This window comes from Lissotriton vulgaris, chromosome 1_1 (genome assembly GCF_964263255.1).
Source record: "Lissotriton vulgaris chromosome 1_1, aLisVul1.2, whole genome shotgun sequence".
NCBI classification, from domain to species: Eukaryota; Metazoa; Chordata; class Amphibia; order Caudata; family Salamandridae; genus Lissotriton; species Lissotriton vulgaris.
In genome coordinates, this window is record NC_141685.1 from 2,067,084,880 (window position 1) to 2,067,106,189 (window position 21,310).

The following is a 21,310-nucleotide window of genomic DNA, read 5'->3' on the forward strand; positions in this document are numbered from 1 at the left end:
ATTCTGTTTCCTCGAAGCCCACTCCAGGGTACTCCCTAATGTAAATTAAAAACTGTTATTTTTTAAAAAAATTAGAACTATGACTATGTATGTACCAGCATTTAATAATGTACTTACGTAGAAAAGTCTGTAAAAATCTGTATTAAAGACTCTCTATTCTAATTTTAATTTTAGATTAATTATATGATTGTACTTTCCTGACGAAGACACTTGGTGTCGAAACGCCTTGAAGAAACCGTCACTACTTCACCCTTACCATCATTTTTTAATTTTATGTTCAAGTCTGTTTTAATTATGTATATGGTTTTTTAGAAAATTATATGGATTTTTTGTGTAATTTGATTTAAGAAAATTCTTAAATGCTCTGATGATTTTTTATAAAAATCGTTTTTTAGTTAAGAGTAATTTTTAATTTGCTGGTTTTCATTGCACTTTGGAATTTTGGTTTGCCTGGGGTTGTTACTTGTCATTATATTAGGCATAATTAGTTGCATCTAATTCTCAAAAACTGACTGTATGGAAGGGAGTCATGTAGTGCCCATTCATGATGACTAGACTGCAATAGGTTCAAAACATGTTCCTCTCAGTAGGCTTGTGATGGAGCATAGTGTGTCGTTCTCCCCATTATGATTGGATTATGAGGCCAAGGAATGCTATTTCTGACTTGAGACAGTGTGAGGCAAATCGAAGCCCCTGCCAGTTAGTATTTAGCCAGCCCTTAAAGAGACTTAGCAGAATTTGAGCGTCTTTCCAAAGGAGGAAAACATCATCAATATATCACTTCCACATCTATATGTGAATATGGAAGGGGCTGAAAGGAGTCAGGATTGTTTGGACTCTAAATGGTCCATGAATAGAATAGCAAACCCAAAGGCTGGCACTGAGCATGAGTCAGGACTGCATGGACTGATGCCAGGCAGCATCCTATTCATGTCAAGGCCTTCCTGGGCACGGAATTCAAACTTTGTCCCTTCTTGGCATTTCCCCCTTGGTCAATGACCACACCGGGACCCCACTCTTCAGCAGCCCTCCATCATCGATCTCTGCTTTTTAACCAGTTTGTAAGTTTGCCTCTTCAGAAATTTGTTGACAACCACTTTTTCTTCATAACTACTTTTAAATTAGAAGGTAATCTTTCCACTGGGATGAACCAGGTCCTTGTAACTGAACAGTAACCCATTGTGGATCGGCTTTAACTGTTACATTTTGGCTTGGTCTAGAGTGACCATATACCCACGTTTGGCACTTTTTGCATTTCAAAAATTCATATCGCCAGTTCTACTTATTTTTTTTTGTCATTTTGGTATCATTTAATGTATTAAAATGTGCCTCTAAATTAAGCTTCACTGCTTTGTGGCAAGCTACCAGAGGGTTAGGCACAGGATATTTTAATGACCTCAGTCGTTCACATTTACTAGGATTGTGAATAATATTTGAAATGGTTTTTCACACCTTCAACTAATACTTCAATTTCTTACAATCACCACTTCTACATCTTGTGCATATTCTATGATTCACCTAATTGATAAAAGTGTTAAATCCGACAGGTCCAGTGTCAATTAATGTCTCAAGAATTATGTATTTGCAGGTATTCTTCATTATTCCGAGCTCAGTCTTAATTCCATTGATATGACTGTTACGAAGCAGGAGAACAAAATGGTAATATTCAACTTATGACATCCCACTCACATAAAATGTGTTAAATTAAAAACTTGTCAAACACATGGAAGCCCGTTCTGGTGCCGCAATTGTAGCCACTGTGAAGTGTGGAGCAGGACCAGGACTCGGAGTCCTTGGCTCCTTCGCAGCCTGCAACCGCCACCACTGACACCAGTAATCCGCACCTGGAGGCGCAACTTAATCTTCGGCGGGCTCCCCCAGTGCAGAAAGCCCGCTCTGGTGCTGCAATTGTTGCCATCGTGAAGAGGGAAGTGGGGCTACGACTCAGAGTCCCAGACTCCTTTCAAAACCTGCAGCTGCCAACACTGATGCCAGGAATCCATGCCTGGAGGCTCTACTTAATCTTCGGCGGGCTACCGCAGCAGCCCGGGCTGGGCAAACCCTCTTTCATGTTGAAGCCATCATGGGTAAGCACAAACTCCCTTGCTCTAATGACCTGCTAAAGACGAAAGCAAAGGTACCTCTCAATTGTACCTCCATAATGTCCTACCTAACAACTGCTGTGGGCGATATAACAACCGAGATCCATAATGTAGAGGCGCAGTTGGGTATGGGAGTTGAGACAGTCTCTAGCAATTCCCCGCCATTGGCAGCTCCTTGTAGCATAACCTCAGGAATAAATGCTGTTGTTGACCCTGTAACAGGGGTTTGTGACTCTATTAAGGCAAATAAAAATGTGTTGAACTCACATCAGGAACAACAACCTGGAGTTGGTGGAATTTTGGATGCAAACACACTTATTGCATCAATCACAGCCCCCTACTAAAAAAAGGAGGAAGAAAGGTGCAAAGGCAGGATCCAAACAAAGGAACTGGCAACCCAGGAGGGGTCTGGGAGTCATTTTACTATCAGGGAGCAGCTGCTCCCATATTCTACTACCACAGCCACAGACCTAATTTTAAACCACATTGACACTCTTTTTGGGACTCTTAGCGAAGAGTTAATTAATTGTGTGAAATTTGGGGTACATGGCATAATTAAGAATCTATCCTGCTTAGGATGGTGTGGCAGGTTTTAATGCTACACCCAGGGAGAAGGATAAAAATGTAATGTGTAGTAAATCATCCAGCATCAATAATATACAACACACATATAAGGTGACACCTGTTGTGGAAGATTGACCCAGTATTCCTTATTCAAGGCCCCGGAAGTCCAATGAGCTCACCTCAGGAATTAAAATAGGTGCCAGACAGCTGGATAGTAAAGGAACACAATGAAGGCCTGAAACAGGCTTATGGCGGGATCTGGCAAATTACAAGTGTCTGCTAACCACATAAGGCTTCACTTACCTCCTGAGGCCACGCCATTGGTAACTGTCTTAATAGGGGTACCCCTTCTCAAGAAAAAGGTGATGGAATCAACCAAAGAGCCCATTCGTAAAGTCAAATTTGGTGTAAAACACACTCTGAGGGAGGGTTTAAAGCATCCTCACATATTTTAATAGCTTGGCAGGTAGGATGGGTTGGTCACTGTCCCAAACAAGAAGAGGGAGATTGAGTTGTTATTAATTTCGATCGGAGAAATGTAGCGACATGGATTTTTCAGGGGAACCAACACTGTTGTCAAGGAGGAATTGCTGCATTACCATTGGGTTTCTTCTGCCCGCCAAAAATGGCTGGGTGGGCAAAAAACACAAATGCTCTCTTAAGAAAAACACCAGGAGAAGAAATTCATGAGATGTGTGCTAGAACTAAGACCAGTGGTGGTCATCTTTCTCAGATGAGGAGGAGTGGGAATCCCATAGCCAACTCACCTTTGGTGGGTGTCGCAAGAGAAAGCGCTGTTGACAGTGGTTGGAACCTTCAAATAGATTCACCCTGTTGAGTCAGCTGGATAGTAATGACTGACCAACCATCTGTTCCCCAAACAAAGGCAGGAAGTTGGTAGCCGCAGGGAGCACACAAATAACCCAACCTGGAGAGAGGAGTCAAGTAGGGTAGGGCAAGCCAAAATACTTAGCTGGAATATTGCAGAGCTAAGAAAAAAAAGGAATGATTAAATGCAGAATGGTTCATTAAGGGAGCACAATATGATTAGGCTCCAAGAATCATTCCAAACCGATAATATTCTCTGGCTGGATGGTTACACAACTGGTAGACCAAAAGGTGGTTTAATAACCCTTATTTCATTAAAGGTCACTGGAAACCATCGTAAATTAGATTCTGGGTCAGTAAATTGTTTAGCAGTTGAAATCACGCCTATTAACTCATCCAAGGGAAAGAATCTCTGCAATTGAGTATATATGCAGTCTTAATCGGTTTTTGGAGTCTTATAAGGTAAAACAAGTCACACCTTATTCGCTTATTATTTTAGGAGATTTTAATATACATTTATGTCTAAAGAACTGTCATGTTAACGATAGCTTAGGACCTGGCACGTATTCAGAGACACATTTTAAACTCTCACAATAAGGGAATTCTTAGAGTGTAAAGTCATTCCGGACGTATTTTGTAATGATCTAGTCACTAAAGTGGGAATGGAGATGGATCTCTGTCTTGATGATAGGATAAGGGATAACAAGATTCTCCATGCTTATGTAAAAATATGTAATCAGGTGGCTAGAGCCCTTATATATATGTGTACGGTAATCCTCAACAGAGGTGAAAGGTGGTTTGACCACAATTGTACAGTCGCTCATCAAAACTGTTGGTTGCTTTAAAACATAAATCACAAGATAAACTTTTTATAGCTATCCTCAGAAAAAACTATAAGCTGGCGATATGCACAAGTAAATTGGAAATCAAACATGAGTATGGAACGATTTAATGTCCATTGATGTAATCAGGAATAGCGCTAAGTTTTGGAATGTTGTAAATTAATAATTTTTCTCAGATTATAATGGTAGCCCACTGGAATGTGATATTCCAGAAGAGGAGTGGTTTAACCATTTTAAACATATATATGGTGATCAGGGGGACCATGTACCCTCAGGTACGTCATATGTAGTTGAGGATTATACTTTGGTCTTTACCGATAACGGAGTAGCAGTGGCAATCGATCAAATGTCAAGTAATAAAGCTCCGGGACCGGATGGTGTCCCGGCTGACCTCTTTAAAACCAATGTAACATTGTGGTCCAAAATATTAGCCAACGTTTTTAATATGGCCGGTAAATTTGGCTTGCCTAAATCATGGTCCCATTCAGTTATAGTCCTGTTTAAAAAAAAAAGGGGAATAGAGGAGACCCACAATGCTATAGGCCAATCTCACTGATAGATTCTGCTGTGAAGGCTTTAGGAAGAGTGGTCCTAGGCAAACTCACTGACTGGCTAAATGACACTAATAGTTTCTCAAATTTACAGTATGGATTTAGGAAAGGGAGAGGCACCATTAACCTGTGTTTAAATTTGCTTTTACTGGCCAGGAAGTATATCATTGTGAAGAAAGGGATGCTTCATTTGGCATTCATGGATCTATCCTCAGCCTTTGACCGAGTAAATAGATCCAAACTATAGCAATTGTTATTAAAATAAGGTTGGGACAAGAATATTGTAAATTTCCTGGCTGACTTTCATCGGGACCTAGCAGCCACAGTGAGATTTGATCAAAAGGGCAACCTTACGCAAGGCATCCGTATTATAAAAGTTGTCAGACAGGAATGCATCTTATCCCCACTTTTATTCACTTTATATATCAATAATCTTGACTAAGTTTTAGTGGGAGCTAGAAGGGACATTCCACGTGTGGGGAGTGGTTAATTCCAGCTCTCCTATATGCGGATGCTGCCGCCCTACTAGCTAGAAGAGGAATTTGCCTACAGCAACTTTTAACTACCTTCGCCGATTTTATGAAATCATTGGACTTAGACCTGAATTTTTCTAAATATCACACAATGCTTATGGGTCTAAAGCCCAGAAAACTTGAATTATGGCTCTGATATATGGAGATACAGAGAAGTCAGGGATATCCAAATGGTGGGAAATATATTTTTTAGAAATTTGCTATCTGTGCCACAATCAACATCTTCCTATATAATCCACCAAGAAACCGGTAAAGGTTTTGTGTCAGATCTGTTTAGAATGGCACCTTTACTTTCAGGTTTCAGGTTTCAAGTCTTTATTTCGATTTGATAAATCATAAAAGACACATTATAGTACATTTATAAGAGCAATAAGTTAAAAATCTTTTTACAAGGGATAGAATACAATACATTAGTAAACAAGGACTACATACAAATAAAGCAAACCAAGTAAACCAAACGATACTAAACCTTAAATAAGTTGATTTTAAGGAAGTTTAAGAAAAGTATTAAACATCTTAGATGAGAAACCTGATTAAAACATGAAGGTTACAGTTACAAAGCAAACCATGACAATCAATGGGACACCATTTCATACATGAAGTGCAAGAAGTGCAATCAGTGCAATCGGATGTTTATGCAGTGGACAGAGTATGTCACCTTATGAGGCAATATTGGGGGGCTCTAACAACTTTGACATATGTTTTGACCTGATGATCCAATCCCACCCCAGATATTTGGCTAAGATCACTACACAGACCTCAGAGGTGATAGTCTTTAGCGCCCAAATGGCCTCTGCAGATTTTCTAAATGGTAAACGCTGAAACAGTGGTTTTAGCCATTTGTTTTGCGGCGCCAAGTAGCTAGGGCAGGCAAAAAGAAAGTGGCCCTCTGATTCCTTCTGCCCCGAGCAGCCTTTACAGAGATCTGATACACCCGTAGACCATTTATTTACAAAAGTGTACAATGGCAAAGCACCTACCCTGAACTGGTGGTAGAGTTTCCTGTCCAGCGATTTATTAATAACATCCCAGTAGGGCTCACGGTACAGGTCTAGCTTAAAAGTAAGGAACCTGCCAGTGAAGCTGGTAAGGCTGGAAATCGAAACTCGATTTTGTCGAAGAGAAGCCCAGTACAATGCTTTGAACTCTTGTTTGGAGGGAAAGACATTAGAGGAGGGAGCTGTCCAGAGTTGTTCTAATCCCATATCTACCAGGATGTTTTTTACAGCTCGGAGCCATGGGATTTTTCCAGAACCACCGATTGACCTGACTTCTGCTAATTCTTTCGCAAATAGAGACAGGTCAGGGGAGGTCCATATTCGCCTCCACAAGGCCACCAATCTGAATCTGGCCATCTCGTTGATCGGAAGGCACCCCAGATCCAAGCAGAGGGGAATTGATGGAGACGACTGTGGTAGACCTACCAGGTTCCGTAGGAACTTGCATTGGGTTTTAAAGAGATTTAGGAGGTCCATGTAGCACCAAAGATCTGCGCCATATAAGATTGCAGTGCTGATTTTGGCGTCATAGATCTTGAGAGCTGGGGTAACCCGCTTAGTGATGGATCTCTTTTGCTCTTTTATTAGACAGCCAGTTAACCGTGCTAGCTTAAGATGTTGTACGCTAACTTGATCTTTCCATCTCAAGCGGCTGTCTAGGGTAACCCCCAGGTAAGTCATGGTGTCAACTTGCTCAAGGTTGACTCCACTCAAGCTCACAGAGCTCCGGACAGGGTGGTTTCTCGAGAAAACCATAAACTTTGTTTTGCCCACGTTCACCGCAAGATTGTTAATGGCACAAAACTCCTCAAAGCGGTCTAGCGCCCGCTGTAGACCGCTGCGTGTTCTGGAGAGGAGTAGGGTGTCATCGGCGAAGATGAGCAATGGGAATCTCGTCCCAGCCAGCATTGGGGCATCAGTGGGGGTATCCATAAAAAATTTCACCACTTGATCGATGAAAAGGAGGAAGAGTGTTGGTGCCAGGACGCACCCCTGACGGACACCTCTAGTTACGGGAAATGTTTCCGTCACTTGTCCCTGGCCTCCCCACCTCACCCTCGCATAATTATCCTCATGGAATTTAATTATGAGGTCAAGTAGTTCTGATGGACAACCCAAGTTTCTCATGACTCCCCACAGTTTGTCCCTTGGCACTAGATCGAAGGCGGACTTCAGGTCGATAAATGCAGCAAAGATGGTACCGCCACCGAGCAAGACCACTTTCCAGTAGATCAGACAGAGTCTGAACACCTGGTCAATGGTGCTTATACCTGATCTGAAGCCCGCCTGCATGGGAGATAATATGTCCTCAGATTCAATCCAGCCCTGAACCCGTCCCAAGACCATACGAGCGATGATTTTTTGTATGGAGTCAATAAGACTGATCGGGCGGTAATTCCCTGGATTGGACCTGTCGCCTTTTTTAAATATTGGTATTATCTCGGCTCCCTTCCATGATTTTGGGATACTGGCTCCTTTAGCTAATGAGTTAGCAATCATGGTTATATAGGGAAGCCACAAGGCTGAGTTTGATTTAAACAGGTCCGCTGGGATGAGGTCCATGCTGGGAGCTTTCCCTCGCAGGGTCAAGCCTAGAGCCAGCTCGGCCTCTGATTCTGAAAAAATTAGTTTCTCTCCGTGGGTATGTGATGGGGGTGCCTTTTCCAAGATTGGTAGTGGTTTGGGATTTTCAACTCTGAATTGGGCAGAATAAAAGGTTACCCACTCTTCTGGAGGTACATGATTTGCTGGGGTGCACGAGTCAGGATCCTTCCCCCACTTGACTAAATCCCAGAACTTTTTCGGATTGTTCGAAGTGGAGGCATCCAAAAGATCCGACCAGAACCTGTCCTCCCATTCCCGTTTAGCTTCCCACTGGGTTTTTCTGTAACGTAACCTAGCTGCTTTAACTGCGCCCATATCACGAGATTTGATGGTTTTAATAAGATCTGAATGGGCCTCCCTACATTTTTTGTTGTACCATTTCTGGTGGTGGGAGTTGGCTTTGGTGGGAGCACTCCGACAGGGGAGAGAGAGTAGGGACTTTAAATGGTCGAAACAGCTAATGAGGAGATTAATAACATTATTTGCCAATTCCGGACTTCCCCCCAACAGGTCAATTTTTAACATTTCATTGCACACATTTTTAACCACTGTATTAATATTGACCAATAAGGTTTCGTCCTCCACAGCCCTGGACCATTTCAGCCTCCTCCTATCGTTAGTTATCAAAACATCCCCTGTCTGTAGAATGGTAGGCTCCACTAGTCTCTTTATACCGGGCAGTTTCAATAGAAGCGACAAGGGGTTATGGTCACTTTCTGGGCGCGATATTACTACCATGTCCACTAATAGGGGCCAGTATTCCAGTTTTAACAGAACATAATCAATGTGGCTCCGCCTTAGGCCGTTGTCAAAGGTACAGTTGGCTCCTTTATCCGATCTTGTGCGGCCATTGCAAGCCCGGAGTCCCCTGTTTAGGCAAAGAGCCATCCAGTTCACTGCTGCCTCGGTCGCTTTAACCGTTTTATCGACCATCAAATCAGGAATGTCCCAAGCAGCGTCCTCAGCCGAACCCCAACTGTCCCCTATGTCATACAATGGCTCAATGGTGCAATTTAAGTCTCCTGCTAAGAGGGTAACATTCCCACTACCCATTTCAGCAAGCTTGTGGTCTAAGACATTCAACAACGGGGGACTGCGGCCACCAGGCATACCTCTGGCATATATGTTGAACATAATCAGATCCCGTTGGCTGGCCTTACTCAGTTTGATTATAAGGAGATCCGGATTCTGAACAGGTAGCTTTATTGGATAAAGTCCCAATGACTGCTTCACCCATATCAATAAGCCACCTGAAGCACGCCCTTTGCCCCCTCTAATCGCAGGTTTAAAGAAATTAACATAGCCCAACTTGAAGACTGGTTCAGGTGCCCATGTTTCTTGGAGTAGGAGGATGTCAAATTTGTCCACAAACTCCATCCAATCTTCAGAGAGCATACGGGCCTTAATCCCTGCGATATTCCAGGATAGTATTTTCAAGTTGTCTAGGACAGAGACCGCAGGGGGGGGGGGGGTGGCAGGGTTAAAACTGCAGTAGGTACCTGGTTGCACCCTCTAGCCCTCCTGTTCTCCATAAGTCTAAAGTTATCCATAGAATCCCCGCTCGTCATAGCCTCTAAATCGACTTTGGATGCTGGTAAAGTAGTCTCCCTTGTGGCTAGACCTCCCATAACTGCATCTAGATCATCAATTGGATGCGGGGCCTCCCTATTCCACCTTGTCGGCTCATGACCAACTACTTCAGCAGGGGAAGTCTCACAGGATGTAATATGATGTCAATCTATGGCCTCAAGGTTGGAGAGGGGACCAAAGTGGTTGAAGAGGAATGGGCGTTGACGGGCAAGAGGTGTTATTTCCAAGGGGTATTTTTTAGCTAGGGGCTGACCAAAGTTGGAATATGATTGAATGGGTCTTTGCCTATGAGGATAAAAATACGATAGGCCCAGTGTTTGGACGTCCCCCTGTCTAGCAAACCTAGCTTCTCTTCGAATGGTATCAACCACCCATGGGTCCTTAAACGAAATTAAAATGCAATCTCCCTCCAGATCCTTAGTACCATGGCCCACCCAGTCCACTCTCCTTACAAATAGTATTTCAGTAGGTGAGGAGGGGGGTAAAGGTCGGTTTTTATTTAACTAGAAGATCACTTTGTTGCGGAGGTCCCCATACGACTCCTTACTACCAGGTTTTAATGGAGCAACACCTGTTAAAACTATTGTGTGACGGGTTGCCTCCACCGGTAGATCAGCGCGAGGGGTAGTAACCCTTCTATGCCTCTCCACCCTTTGGTTGGTGTTATTGCGCTGGCCAGCTATATCTCCATGTGGTGGGAGACGGGGGGGCAGGATAAGGTTTTACTTGTGAGGGTGGTCTAGTATTTTGAGGCCTACAAGAATTGTGTTTCTCAGTGACCTTCATCTTAGATGCCTTTGTTAGGGTACTCGCGAATAACTTAGAGGATGTAACTTTTGGCTTCCCCCCCCCGTGGTCATATTGGTGTCTGACCCTGATGTTTTATTATGGGCAGGATTGCCCGTAGGGATATTACTTGTGCCTGAGATCTTCGGGGCTATTTGTGTTTTAATAACTCCTATATGACTGGTGCCGGTTAATTTTTGTAACATGGCCTGGTTTGAGTTGACTACAGCCTCCATGCTATCTATTTTCGAGGTCATTAACCTGGTCCGTTCCAGGTTAGGTAGTAGTAGGGTTTTAAACATGGCCTCCATTTTTACTAACAAGATTTCATCACTGTTAAGGCACATAGGACAGGGGTTCGAGGAGCCCAAGGTGGTGAGGGAGGGGCACAACACATTGGGAAATACAGAGGGGATTTGAGTGTCTAGAGGATGCTCAGGGCCCTGGCTCCCTTTGTCTGTAGTATCTTTTGTTTTAGGGATCTTACGTTCTCTCCCCCCCCCCGAGAGTCTTGAGTCTTGTTTTCTCTTTCTAGAAGTGACATCTGTACTTGGGGGGTCTATGGTAGCAACGGTGTTAGAGACGTTAAGGGGTAAATAACCAGATATCTGACTAGGTTCGAGTCCCCCGCTAGTCTGTAAGTCATCCCCCTGGCTAGCTTGTGAGTCATCTATGCTGTAAGCATCTTCCTCCAGAATGCGAACAGTTGGGCTCTCCCCCACGCTATCTAGATGAACAATGGCATCCGTGGTAAAAGTTTTTACACAATTGAAAGCGGCATGTGCTACGGGGCTGGTGGTGGTAGCTAGTCCACCCAGCGATGAGAGCTTTCCGCTATTAAGGTCAAGCAAGAGTCTTTTTTCCACCATTGCAATTTCCTTCTCCAATATCCCCGTGGCCCGTGTGATGAAAGCGTCTAGTGGGCCTGATACGACTCCCTTGGTGGTTTAGATTTGAACCGTGCGTTCTTTACCTGACCTTAAGGGCATGGCCAAACAGTTAATTTTAGTCCGGCCCCGCAGTACCAAGTAGCAAGAGATTGTAAGGTAAGGTAGACCGCCTACCTAAGGTACTTCCAAACGGCCAGGGGGGGTGGGCCCGGGCCGGACTCTGCCGTACTCGAACGGCCTCAAACGGCCCGCTCTTTGCCCGGTCTTTGCCCCGGTCGCTCCCGCGCGCTCCCGCGCGCTCCCGAGCGCTCCCGCGCAGCGGATACACTGCCCTGTAAAATAGGGCAGGGCAGGGGGCGTTGCCGGCAGGGAGAGCGGCCACAGGTGTAGCACGCAGGGACTCCTGGACAATGGAGTCCCTGCTAGGCTGCTCGCAGCCCTGCCGGTGGACAAAGAAGTTTTTACGATATAGAGCTCCCCTCCAGCGCCCCACAGGGTCTCCTTAGGCGCAGCGGGACCCGCGCAGCGGGTCCGGCAAGTCGTTGATGAATCCGGTGACAGGCAGCAAAAGTCCAGTGAGCCTCCAGCAGTGCTCAAGTAAATCCAATGAGGTTTCCCGCTGGGCAGAGGAAGTGCTGCACTTTTACCAGCAGTCAGGGGGCGTTGCCGGCAGGGAGAGTGGCCACAGGTGTAGCACGCAGGGACTCCTGGACAATAGAGTCCCTGCTAGGCTGCTCGCAGCCCTGCCGGTGGACAAAGAAGTTTTTACGATATAGAGCTCCCCTCCAGCGCCCCACAGGGTCTCCTTAGGCGCAGCGGGACGCGCGCAGCGGGTCCGGCAAGTCGTTGATGAATCCGGTGACAGGCAGCAAAAGTCGAGTGAGCCTCCAGCAGTGCTCAAGTAAATCCGATGAGGTTTCCCGCTGGGCAGAGGAAGCGCTGCACTTTTACCAGCAGTCAGGGGGCGTTGCCGGCAGGGAGAGCGGCCACAGGTGTAGCACGCAGGGACTCCTGGACAATGGAGTCCCTGCTAGGCTGCTCGCAGCCCTGCCGGTGGACAAAGAAGTTTTTACGATATAGAGCTCCCCTCCAGCGCCCCACAGGGTCTCCTTAGGCGCAGCGGGACCCGCGCAGCGGGACCGGCAAGTCGTTGATGAATCCGGTGACAGGCAGCAAAAGTCGAGTGAGCCTCCAGCAGTGCTCAAGTAAATCCGATGAGGTTTCCCTCTTTACTTAAATGGATAGCAATTTAGATAAACCCGGAGCTAGGAATAAATTGCAAAATTATTCGCTATAGCCTAGCACTAGATCGAGCAAGTAGCATCCCATCCCCTGGTTGAGCTACATAAAAAGGGTTGCAATTCAATTAGGAAGGCCAGAGTTATTTAACTCGCCAGAGACATTTTTAAAGGTTGATATGCTGTCGGCTAAAGATACTTACCTGCAGTTGGGACAGATGGAAAGAGAGGGCAGGGAAGTGATAAAACCATCGATATGGGCACATCAACTTTGTGCGCAATTGAAATCTATATAAATGTAGTAACCAAACAGAATCACCGTTTCCTTTTAGTGAGGTTTATATTTAATCAGTTGCACTTCTTCTCGCTAAACCAAAGGGATGGAAAAAGATTGAGGACCTCGGTGCTTGTACATGTGATAATTTCTCTATCCAGGACTCGTTGCACTTTGTTTTATTCTGCGAGCATTTTTTGCACATTCGGAAATGGTTCATCCTACCAATTTTAAGGGGCAAAAGATTTTTGCAGGCTAGATCTGCTTTGATATATCTACAAATGTTGTTTAATGTCTGGGAAATTTTTGATATAGCTAGCCTTTTAACTGCAGCGGTCTGAATAAAGAGACGGATAGTTATGATTTAGAACACTTTGAATCATTTTTAAATAGTTGTAATCAATTATAATATGATTTTCTTGTATATTGATGATTAAGATGTATGTTTACTGTATCTTGTTGGTGTTTGTGCTACTTTAGTGTTTCAAATCGTTTTTAGGTCTCGCCTGTCGATGCGCATGCGCATCGAGCTTGCGAGACTATGGGGGCTTATCCACTCTTGAACCAACTTGCAAAGAATCGTGGCGATTCCTTGCAGTGCCCGTGACTTTTAAGCTCAATGCGCATGCGCATTGACCTTAAAAGCGCGTGCACATCAGTTCCCTCATCCGCACGTTGCATTTCTCCTCCCCCCTTGCCCCCTCCCCTGCCCGCCGTGTCGCATTTCTCCTCCCCCCTCCCCTTATCTGCCTTCCCTTCGTCTGTTCCCTCTCCCCGCTCCGCCCCCTCCCCTGCCCGTCGTGTCGCATTTCTCCTCCCCCCTCCCCTTATCTGGCTTTCCCTCCGTCTGTTCCCTCTCCCCGCTCCACCCCCTCCCCTGCCCGCCGTGTCGCATTTTTTTTTAAATCGCCACTTACCCCCTACCCCCCATCAATGCCAACACTGACGCCGTGCTCGGTGTTTCTCTTGTTTTCTTTCAGAACACGCCTTTCTCTTGTTGTGCTTATTTTTTAAATTACATGCAGACCTCCGTAAAATCAGACTTTCAAATTAACACGGGCGCACGTCCATTTTTAAACTGCAATGAAAGCACATTCGAAGGGGGCTGCAGCGTGCGCCCGTATTGTTAATCTATAACAGCGACCATGTCGTCTTTCAGTAAACAAGTGCTGGAGTTTAGTCTTGCAGGGCATAAGACACAGTATGCTGAGAGAGACCATTGTGTAAGTACAACTTTTTTATTTATTTCTTAACAAGCGGTTCTCTTGTTATGTTAGCCTGCACTGTAGTGAGAAGCATTTGTGTTTTGTTTGCCCTGGTTCATTTTCTGTGTGCAGACTCTTTCATCACTGACGCCATGCTCGTTGTTTACTTTAGATGGCTATGTTAATTTATTTCACCGTTTCTTGTTTGATCTGTAAACGTAAACGTATTGAGCAAGGAACACTTACATGTGCAAAGGGAGGAGACTTTTCTTTTTTGGAGTAAACATACGCAGTTAAGGGGCTAATACAAAACGATAAATGAGTATGAGTGCAGCACTCTTTAGGCATTCAGTATGGAAGAAGTTACGCATGTTGGACTGCGGTATGGGTGGAAGCAACAAAATGTGCCGTAAATTACTGGTGACTTATTTATCTTGTGAAAACAGACCACACAGCTTCCTTTGTAACAGGAATGTCCATTTGTAAAGAGCATCTCCTTTGAATAGGGAGCTATGAAGGCCAGCGGCATATGGTATGTCACAGTGCACCCAGACCGTTCCTTAAGCATATTTATTCATGGTACCTACAAAAAATCGGCGTCGCTGGAGTTCATGCCAAAAAAGCACAACTCCCCTTTCATTAGGAAGAGCAAGATCATGCGCATTTCATTTGCTGTGTGTAAAACTATTGACGTCGCCACTGAGGTTCTAGAGACAGAACAGAGGTCGCCGTTCTACTACAGCGGTGTGCCAACCCCCCCCCCCCTCCTCTCCCCCCCAACCCACTCTACAAGCCTCAGTCTCTGCCTCTATCTGTTTTCCAGGGAGTCTTTCTTTCTTTGCCTGTTTGTTTCTTCTGCTGTCTGCCTCTATCTTTTCCACTGAGACTGCGTCTCTATCTGTTCCACAACTTGCCTCTGCCTCTCGCTGTACCCTAGTTTCTCTGACTTTTAAACTGTGCCTGTCTGTCTCTACTTGTGTGGTCTGTTTATTTTGGGATGGCATATGATGCACACGTCACTCGCGGTCACAAGAATGCCGCCGTCTTCGTTCTGAGCTTGACTTATCGTAAAAAGGGATATAAAGACTTTAATTGGGTGCATCTGTTTTACCATATTTAGTTTATTCTACTCATTTAATGCACTGCAGGGATGGGGGGCGTTGTGGTGGCTTCAGCAGTGTGTAGTCTATGTGCACCGGCCTTAGGGGGATATAGAACTATATAGATATACAACACACATTGGAAATATAGTTTAAGAGAAACATTTAAAATGCAGGAACATGAGTTACTGAGGTACGAAAAGTTGTGTTTCAGAACTTTGATTTACAGAAAGCTCAGTCTAGTTTTCAGATGATTCTCCCAGCTCATCTCTACCCCGATTTTAACATTTTACCATGGTCATTCGTCCTTAATAGTCACCCATCTGCAGGAGCCAAGTCCATACACTTATTGGTGGGACCCGGTCACAAGATCAAGTGCTGAAACATTATTAAATGCTAAATATAAATTGGGAAAGTTGAAGATAGAACAAAAATGCAACAGGTGCATGTGTGTGAGACCTAAACATTTTTTTTTTAAATCAATCGTAAGATTTAAATATATGGTTTATTTCGTTGCCAAAAGCCTTCTCTTTCAATGTCCTCTGTGCCAGATATTCTCATCAGTGGTAGCTAATACAATGAGAAGGAGAACAAGCAATGAACTATGCTAATAGTGCTCAGAGGATTATCATGAATGGCAGGGGCCACAAGGAGGCTGAAGGTGGGAACATAAAAGATGCATCAATTTCAGTTTTTGATTGGTAAGACAATCTGTCATATAAAATTTGTAAAAACAAGCTTCAACCTGACCAGGTATAATCATCAACTGTAAGTTCTAACTTGTCTTCCCCTCCATCAGAGGAAGGGCATTAACGTCTAAATAAAGTAAACCTCTGTGGAATGTCCACAACCACCACTTTCACCACATCCACAACCACCACATCCACCACATCAACACCACATCGACCACCTCCACCACCACCACCACATCCACCACCACCACCACCACCACCACCACATCCACCACCACCCCCACATCCACCACCACATCCACCCCCACATCCACCACCATCACCACCACATCCACCACCACCACCACATCCACCACCACATCCACCACCACCATATCCCCCAGATCCACCACATCTACATGTGTGTGGCTCTGTGTGTGTAGGTGCAAATGCAATGTTCTTGGATTGTCGTCACAATAAAATACACTGAACATAATCTTCACAAAAGTTATTTACAAACGTTTAAGCTATTGCCATTATAAATTTTTATTTAAGTATTAATTATTTACAAAATTAAAAGCCATTGTTATTTGAAATATCAATACATCTAAGTCACGTAAATACAACACACATTGCATTACAAATGCTATAGGTGTCACATTTGCAAAAGTTAAAACTATTGACATTGTAACTGACAAAGCTATTAATTTTGCTACTTTCAAAACCAACACATAAATAAAAAAAAGTGTCATTTACAATACCAATAGCTCAAACGTTCCTAATGCGAGACCTATTGCATTTCCAATGCTTGTTAAGTATTATGCTTTTATGGTTTTAATTAACCAAATAAAGTGAATTTAACTGACTGTCTTCATTTCAGAATGTATTCCACTTTTGATTTGAGTTTATAGATCTTTTTATGTAAATACCCACTAGACAAAGCTTTTAAAAAATTGGAAAAAAAATCATCCACCTATGATAGCGTACCACTTTTGTGCATAACAGACAAAGAAGCGTCAAAGGGCCTCAGTCAAAAAGGTCCTACACTTCGCAGTAATTCTTTGAACTCAGTAGGAGCTTGACATAAACTGCTGCCATCTTTGAGCCAATCACCACTCAGAAATGATTACTTTGTATCACAACTTCACAATATGAACTGTTAAACCATACATTGTCATACTTACAGTAAAAGTGACGGCTGCTGCTTTGACAGTTTCTCTATATGTTTTAAGTATTCTTCTGTTTGAACAGTGTTACTTTTCTGTTCAAACTTTGGTTTTTTGAAAGTCTGTTCCGCTTCTGGAAAACTAATCTGAAATACAAAACAATATGTACGTGATTGCGATTAATGTGCTTATTACAATCTTTGTGGGCCTACAAGTAGGCATTCTGCTTCCAACAATCGGTTCTTACTGCAAAAAGAAATAATCAGACAAACATCAGGAAATAGCAGCTAGAGTGTGCTCTGAGTATATTATGATGCTTTCAAGTTACAACAGTACTTTTTTTCTTTGTTCAACACATTTTTATTGACTTTTATAATAAAAAGCAGTACAGAGACAATGGGGAGGGAAAATAATAAGATCCAATCTCCAACAGCTGCACGAGGTATACAATAATGTGGCATTCATAAATAAAGATGATAAATACATGAAATATCAATAGACACACATCCAGTACATATGAAGCAATAAAAGCAGTTGGTACCTGGTTCTGTGGATCAAAAAGGACTTGGTGAAGTGAACCAGGTGGAACTGTCATTTGTCTACCATCTACGAGTGTACCAAAGATATCATAAATAAAAAAAGAGAGAAAGAAGGAAAGAGAGGGAAATGGGGAAGATGAGTAGTAGGGCAGAAAAGGAGAGGGGGATTCATGTGATACTGTGTGCATTCATGGGATACTGTTTGCATGGAGGTCCCGCGAGTTAGAAATCATAAGAGAAGTACTGATTAGTGGTCAGAAGGTAATTACGAGATTTCCCATTCAGGGGTATGTTCGCGAATAAAGATGTCAAGCAGGTACCAAATACCCTGAAAGAGGGGGTGGGCAACCTCTTGTATGAGATTGGTTGATATGTGTACTATATAGATAGACTACCCAGGCTCACCATGGATGATAGAGTACGTTATTGGAAGATTTTTAGTCAAGTAGCATACATTTTATAGCATGGTGAGGAGAAGATCAAGGAGTAATAAATTGAGGGTCAGCCATCTGGGGTCCAAGGAAGATGATCGTAAGAGATAGTGGGATAGGTATTCTAAAACATTTCTGAAACTGTGAAGACACCTCCCGCTAGTAGGGTTATAAATGAGTGCAGGAGAAGAGCATGTGTTCCTCATTGCCGTTAGACGAGTCACAGGCCCAGCATGTATTAGCACCCTTCAACTTTAATCAGAACAGTTTTGCTGGTGCCCAATTCATGCGGTGCACTGCAAAGAGTCTGTTCTGGGTTAACAATGGGATCAGTTTATGCTGAATTAGTTTAGAGCCTACCCCAGACCATGTGTTTGCATCTGAAGGAAAAAGGTTATTGACGAAAAAATAAGATGACCATTTCTGTTGTAGAGGTGAACATCAAGGATATTTTGAGGTAAGTAGTAGTTTATAGAATTTTGAAGTGCTGTGACCTTTTGAAAGAAACAGTTGTAATTTCTGAATAAATTGGGAATTAGAGAGCGAAACCATTTTAGTGATTTTTGCCTTAAGTTTGAGAAAATCGTAAAAGTCTGGGTTAGACAAATTATGTTGCTGTTGAAAGTACGAGAAGGGTAGCGGACCAGAGTTATCGTAGAAGTTAAAAATCGCAATCCCTTTGGCAGCCCACAAAGATACAAGCTCACGAGAGTTGGAAGTCATTATTTTTTTTATTATACTATAGGGACTCAATAGTTGAGGAACGGATAGCAGTTTTCAATATCAAGTCAATGGAGAGCATTGTGGTTATAGAGTCCTTGAAAATGATATCTGACTGAGAGTAGTATAGTGCAACATATTCATGGTGGATGAGAGTGGGAAGGGGTGGTATATAGTGGCCTCAACCCCGAGCCAAATAGGTTTGAGTACAGGGTTAGGTTCAAACCATCTTGCAAGGCCAAGTACGCCGTTTGATAGGTCGCCCAATCCGGAAACATACAACCGCCAGCTTTCCTGGGCATTCTCAATTTCTTAAGCGCTAATGGTCCCAAAGGAAGAGTGTAACAGCAGAATCAATCTGCTTCAGAAGTATTCAGATACTAAATTAAGCTCTGTACGATTGTCAGGCTGAATTGCTAGTATGTTTTTTAAAAATTGTTACCTGATGTGTTTTTAATTGTGCACATTTTCGGAGCTGTTGGCAACATTCACTCCATAGTCGCCGCTTCACTCCCCGGTCCACCGCAGCTGGTGCTGTTTGTGTGGAGGGAGACAGCGCGGCACTTAGGGAGCGAGTATCCTCACTTCCGGGGGCACATTGCACAAGGTCATCTTGGCTGAGGTTGACGGTCTAGTCTTGCACTTAGACCGAGCCCAGCCTACTACTTAGAGGGCTTCTGGTGCCGACGCGAGCAGAATCAATCTGCTTCAGAAGTATTCAGACACTAAATTAAGCTCTGTACGATTGTCAGGCTGAATTGCTAGTACGTTTAAAATTGCTAAATTGAGTTAGAGGGCGCTGCCTGAATGAGTCACGATTCAGAGTAGCACGCGTTTTTAAAAAATTGTTACCTGATTTGTTTTAAATTGCGCACATTTTCGGAGCTGTTGGCAACATTCACTCCATAGTGGCCGCTTCACTCCCCGGTCCACCGCAGCTGGTACTGTTTGTGTGGAGGGAGACAGCGTAACACATAGGGAGCGAGTATCCTCACTTCCGGGGGCACATTGCACAAGACCATCTTGGCTGAGGTTCACGGTCTAGTCTTGCACTAGGACCGAGCCCAGCCTACTACTCAAAGCACCTATGGTGATGACGCGCAGTGGGCGCACCGATGGCGCGCCAAAGGTATGCCCGTCTGTGCCCGTCCGCGCTCCGGCCGGGCCTAGGGCCAGCAATAATGCCCGTTTAGAAACAACCCTCCACTATAGTAGGGATTTCCTATTATCCCTAAACACCAAAACTTGTGCATGCCAGCACTTACTAGACTTAGTATCCTGGGAGGGCCCAGTCAGCTGTTTTGATTGTAAAAAATCCTTTCCTTTCACGTAACTATCATCAGTCACAGGCCCTCGTAAAGGGCTGTGTGTGGGGCTTATAAACGCAAGGTCAATGTCTAAACATGCGCTGCACATTTTTGATCAGATAACTGAAAGCGATCTGGATTGTCTCTTTATTACAGAGACTTGGTTGAAAATATGGAGTAATCCAGATATAGTGCACGCCCTGCCCCCAGGTTACCTTATACAAAGGGCAGACAGACTGGGCCAACGGGGTAGAAGCCTTGCAATTATCCACCAAGATACCTGGAAATGCTCTATACACGAGCTCCCGGACATCAAAGGAGCAGAATGCGCTGGTTTCCCCATTAAGGTTAATGACTCCTTTACATTTGCAGGAGCATTAGTTTATCGTCTGCCAGGCCCGAATTAGGAGTTCCTGGAAAGCATAGGGGAACACTTAGTAATTTGGCCCTTAGATTCTCCAATTTTACACTACTCGGGGATATCAATCTTCATTTGGATTCCCCTAGAGATCCGGCAGCCATTTCGTTTAAAGATACAATGCGTGTACTAGGTCTCCCATTATTCACACTGATGTGATTTTATTAGTTTATTAGATCTGTCGGCAGCCTTCGACACGGTCTCACATGCCATCTTGATAGACCGGCTAGCAACATCTGGCATAGCAGGAGACGTACTGGAGTGGATTAAGAACTTTCTGAGTGCCCAGCGGCAAGTGGTTACCCTAGGTGACTTCTGTTCAGAGGAAAAAACACATACGTCAGGAGTTCCTCAGGGATCTAGCTTAAGCCCGACGCTCTTTAATGTTTTCACTACCTCTCTGATTAGGCTGATATCGTCCTTTAGGATGGATGTTATCCCGTATGCGGACGATACGCAGCTTATCCTAGTCCTCGATAAAGACACTAAGGACTGGGAAGAAAATCTTAAATGCTGCCTGACAGCCACCTTTGAATGGATGGGTAGGAACCATTTGAAGTGAAATACGGGAAAAATGGAAATTCTGCCACTAGGCCCACAAAATAACTTTATCCCTAAACAGTGGTGGCCCGAAGATGCGGAGGTACCACCAAACACGACTAATGCGGCACGTAACTTAGGCATCAAGTTTGATGCCTCTCTGTCATTTAACCACATGGCTGCTGCGGGGATTTTTGCCCTGTGCTGCAAATTGCCATTTTGCTGTTTCCATGACGAGCTCAGCTCGTCATCAGCACACGACACCCGTGGGTGATGACGAGCTGAGCTCGTCATCAGCAGCGAAAGGGTTAAACAACAGTCGCTGTCAGTAGCAGGTACCTGTTTTAATGTCATTAAGAGCTTAAGAATTTTTTTTGATTTACTCCCACTATCAGCCAGGAAAATGGTAGCG

At 44.1% G+C, this 21,310-nt stretch overlaps 1 protein-coding gene across 1 annotated transcript in view; it reads right to left on the bottom strand.

Moving 5' to 3' along the window:
• Positions 1–21,310, bottom strand: part of PIK3C2G (phosphatidylinositol-4-phosphate 3-kinase catalytic subunit type 2 gamma) — a 1,914,223-nt gene that overhangs the window by 797,521 nt on the left and 1,095,392 nt on the right. The window contains exon 15 of the mRNA XM_086920790.1: positions 16,962–17,089. Coding sequence (XP_086776916.1) covers positions 16,962–17,089 — 128 coding nt within the window. The remainder of the gene's footprint in view (positions 1–16,961; positions 17,090–21,310) is intronic.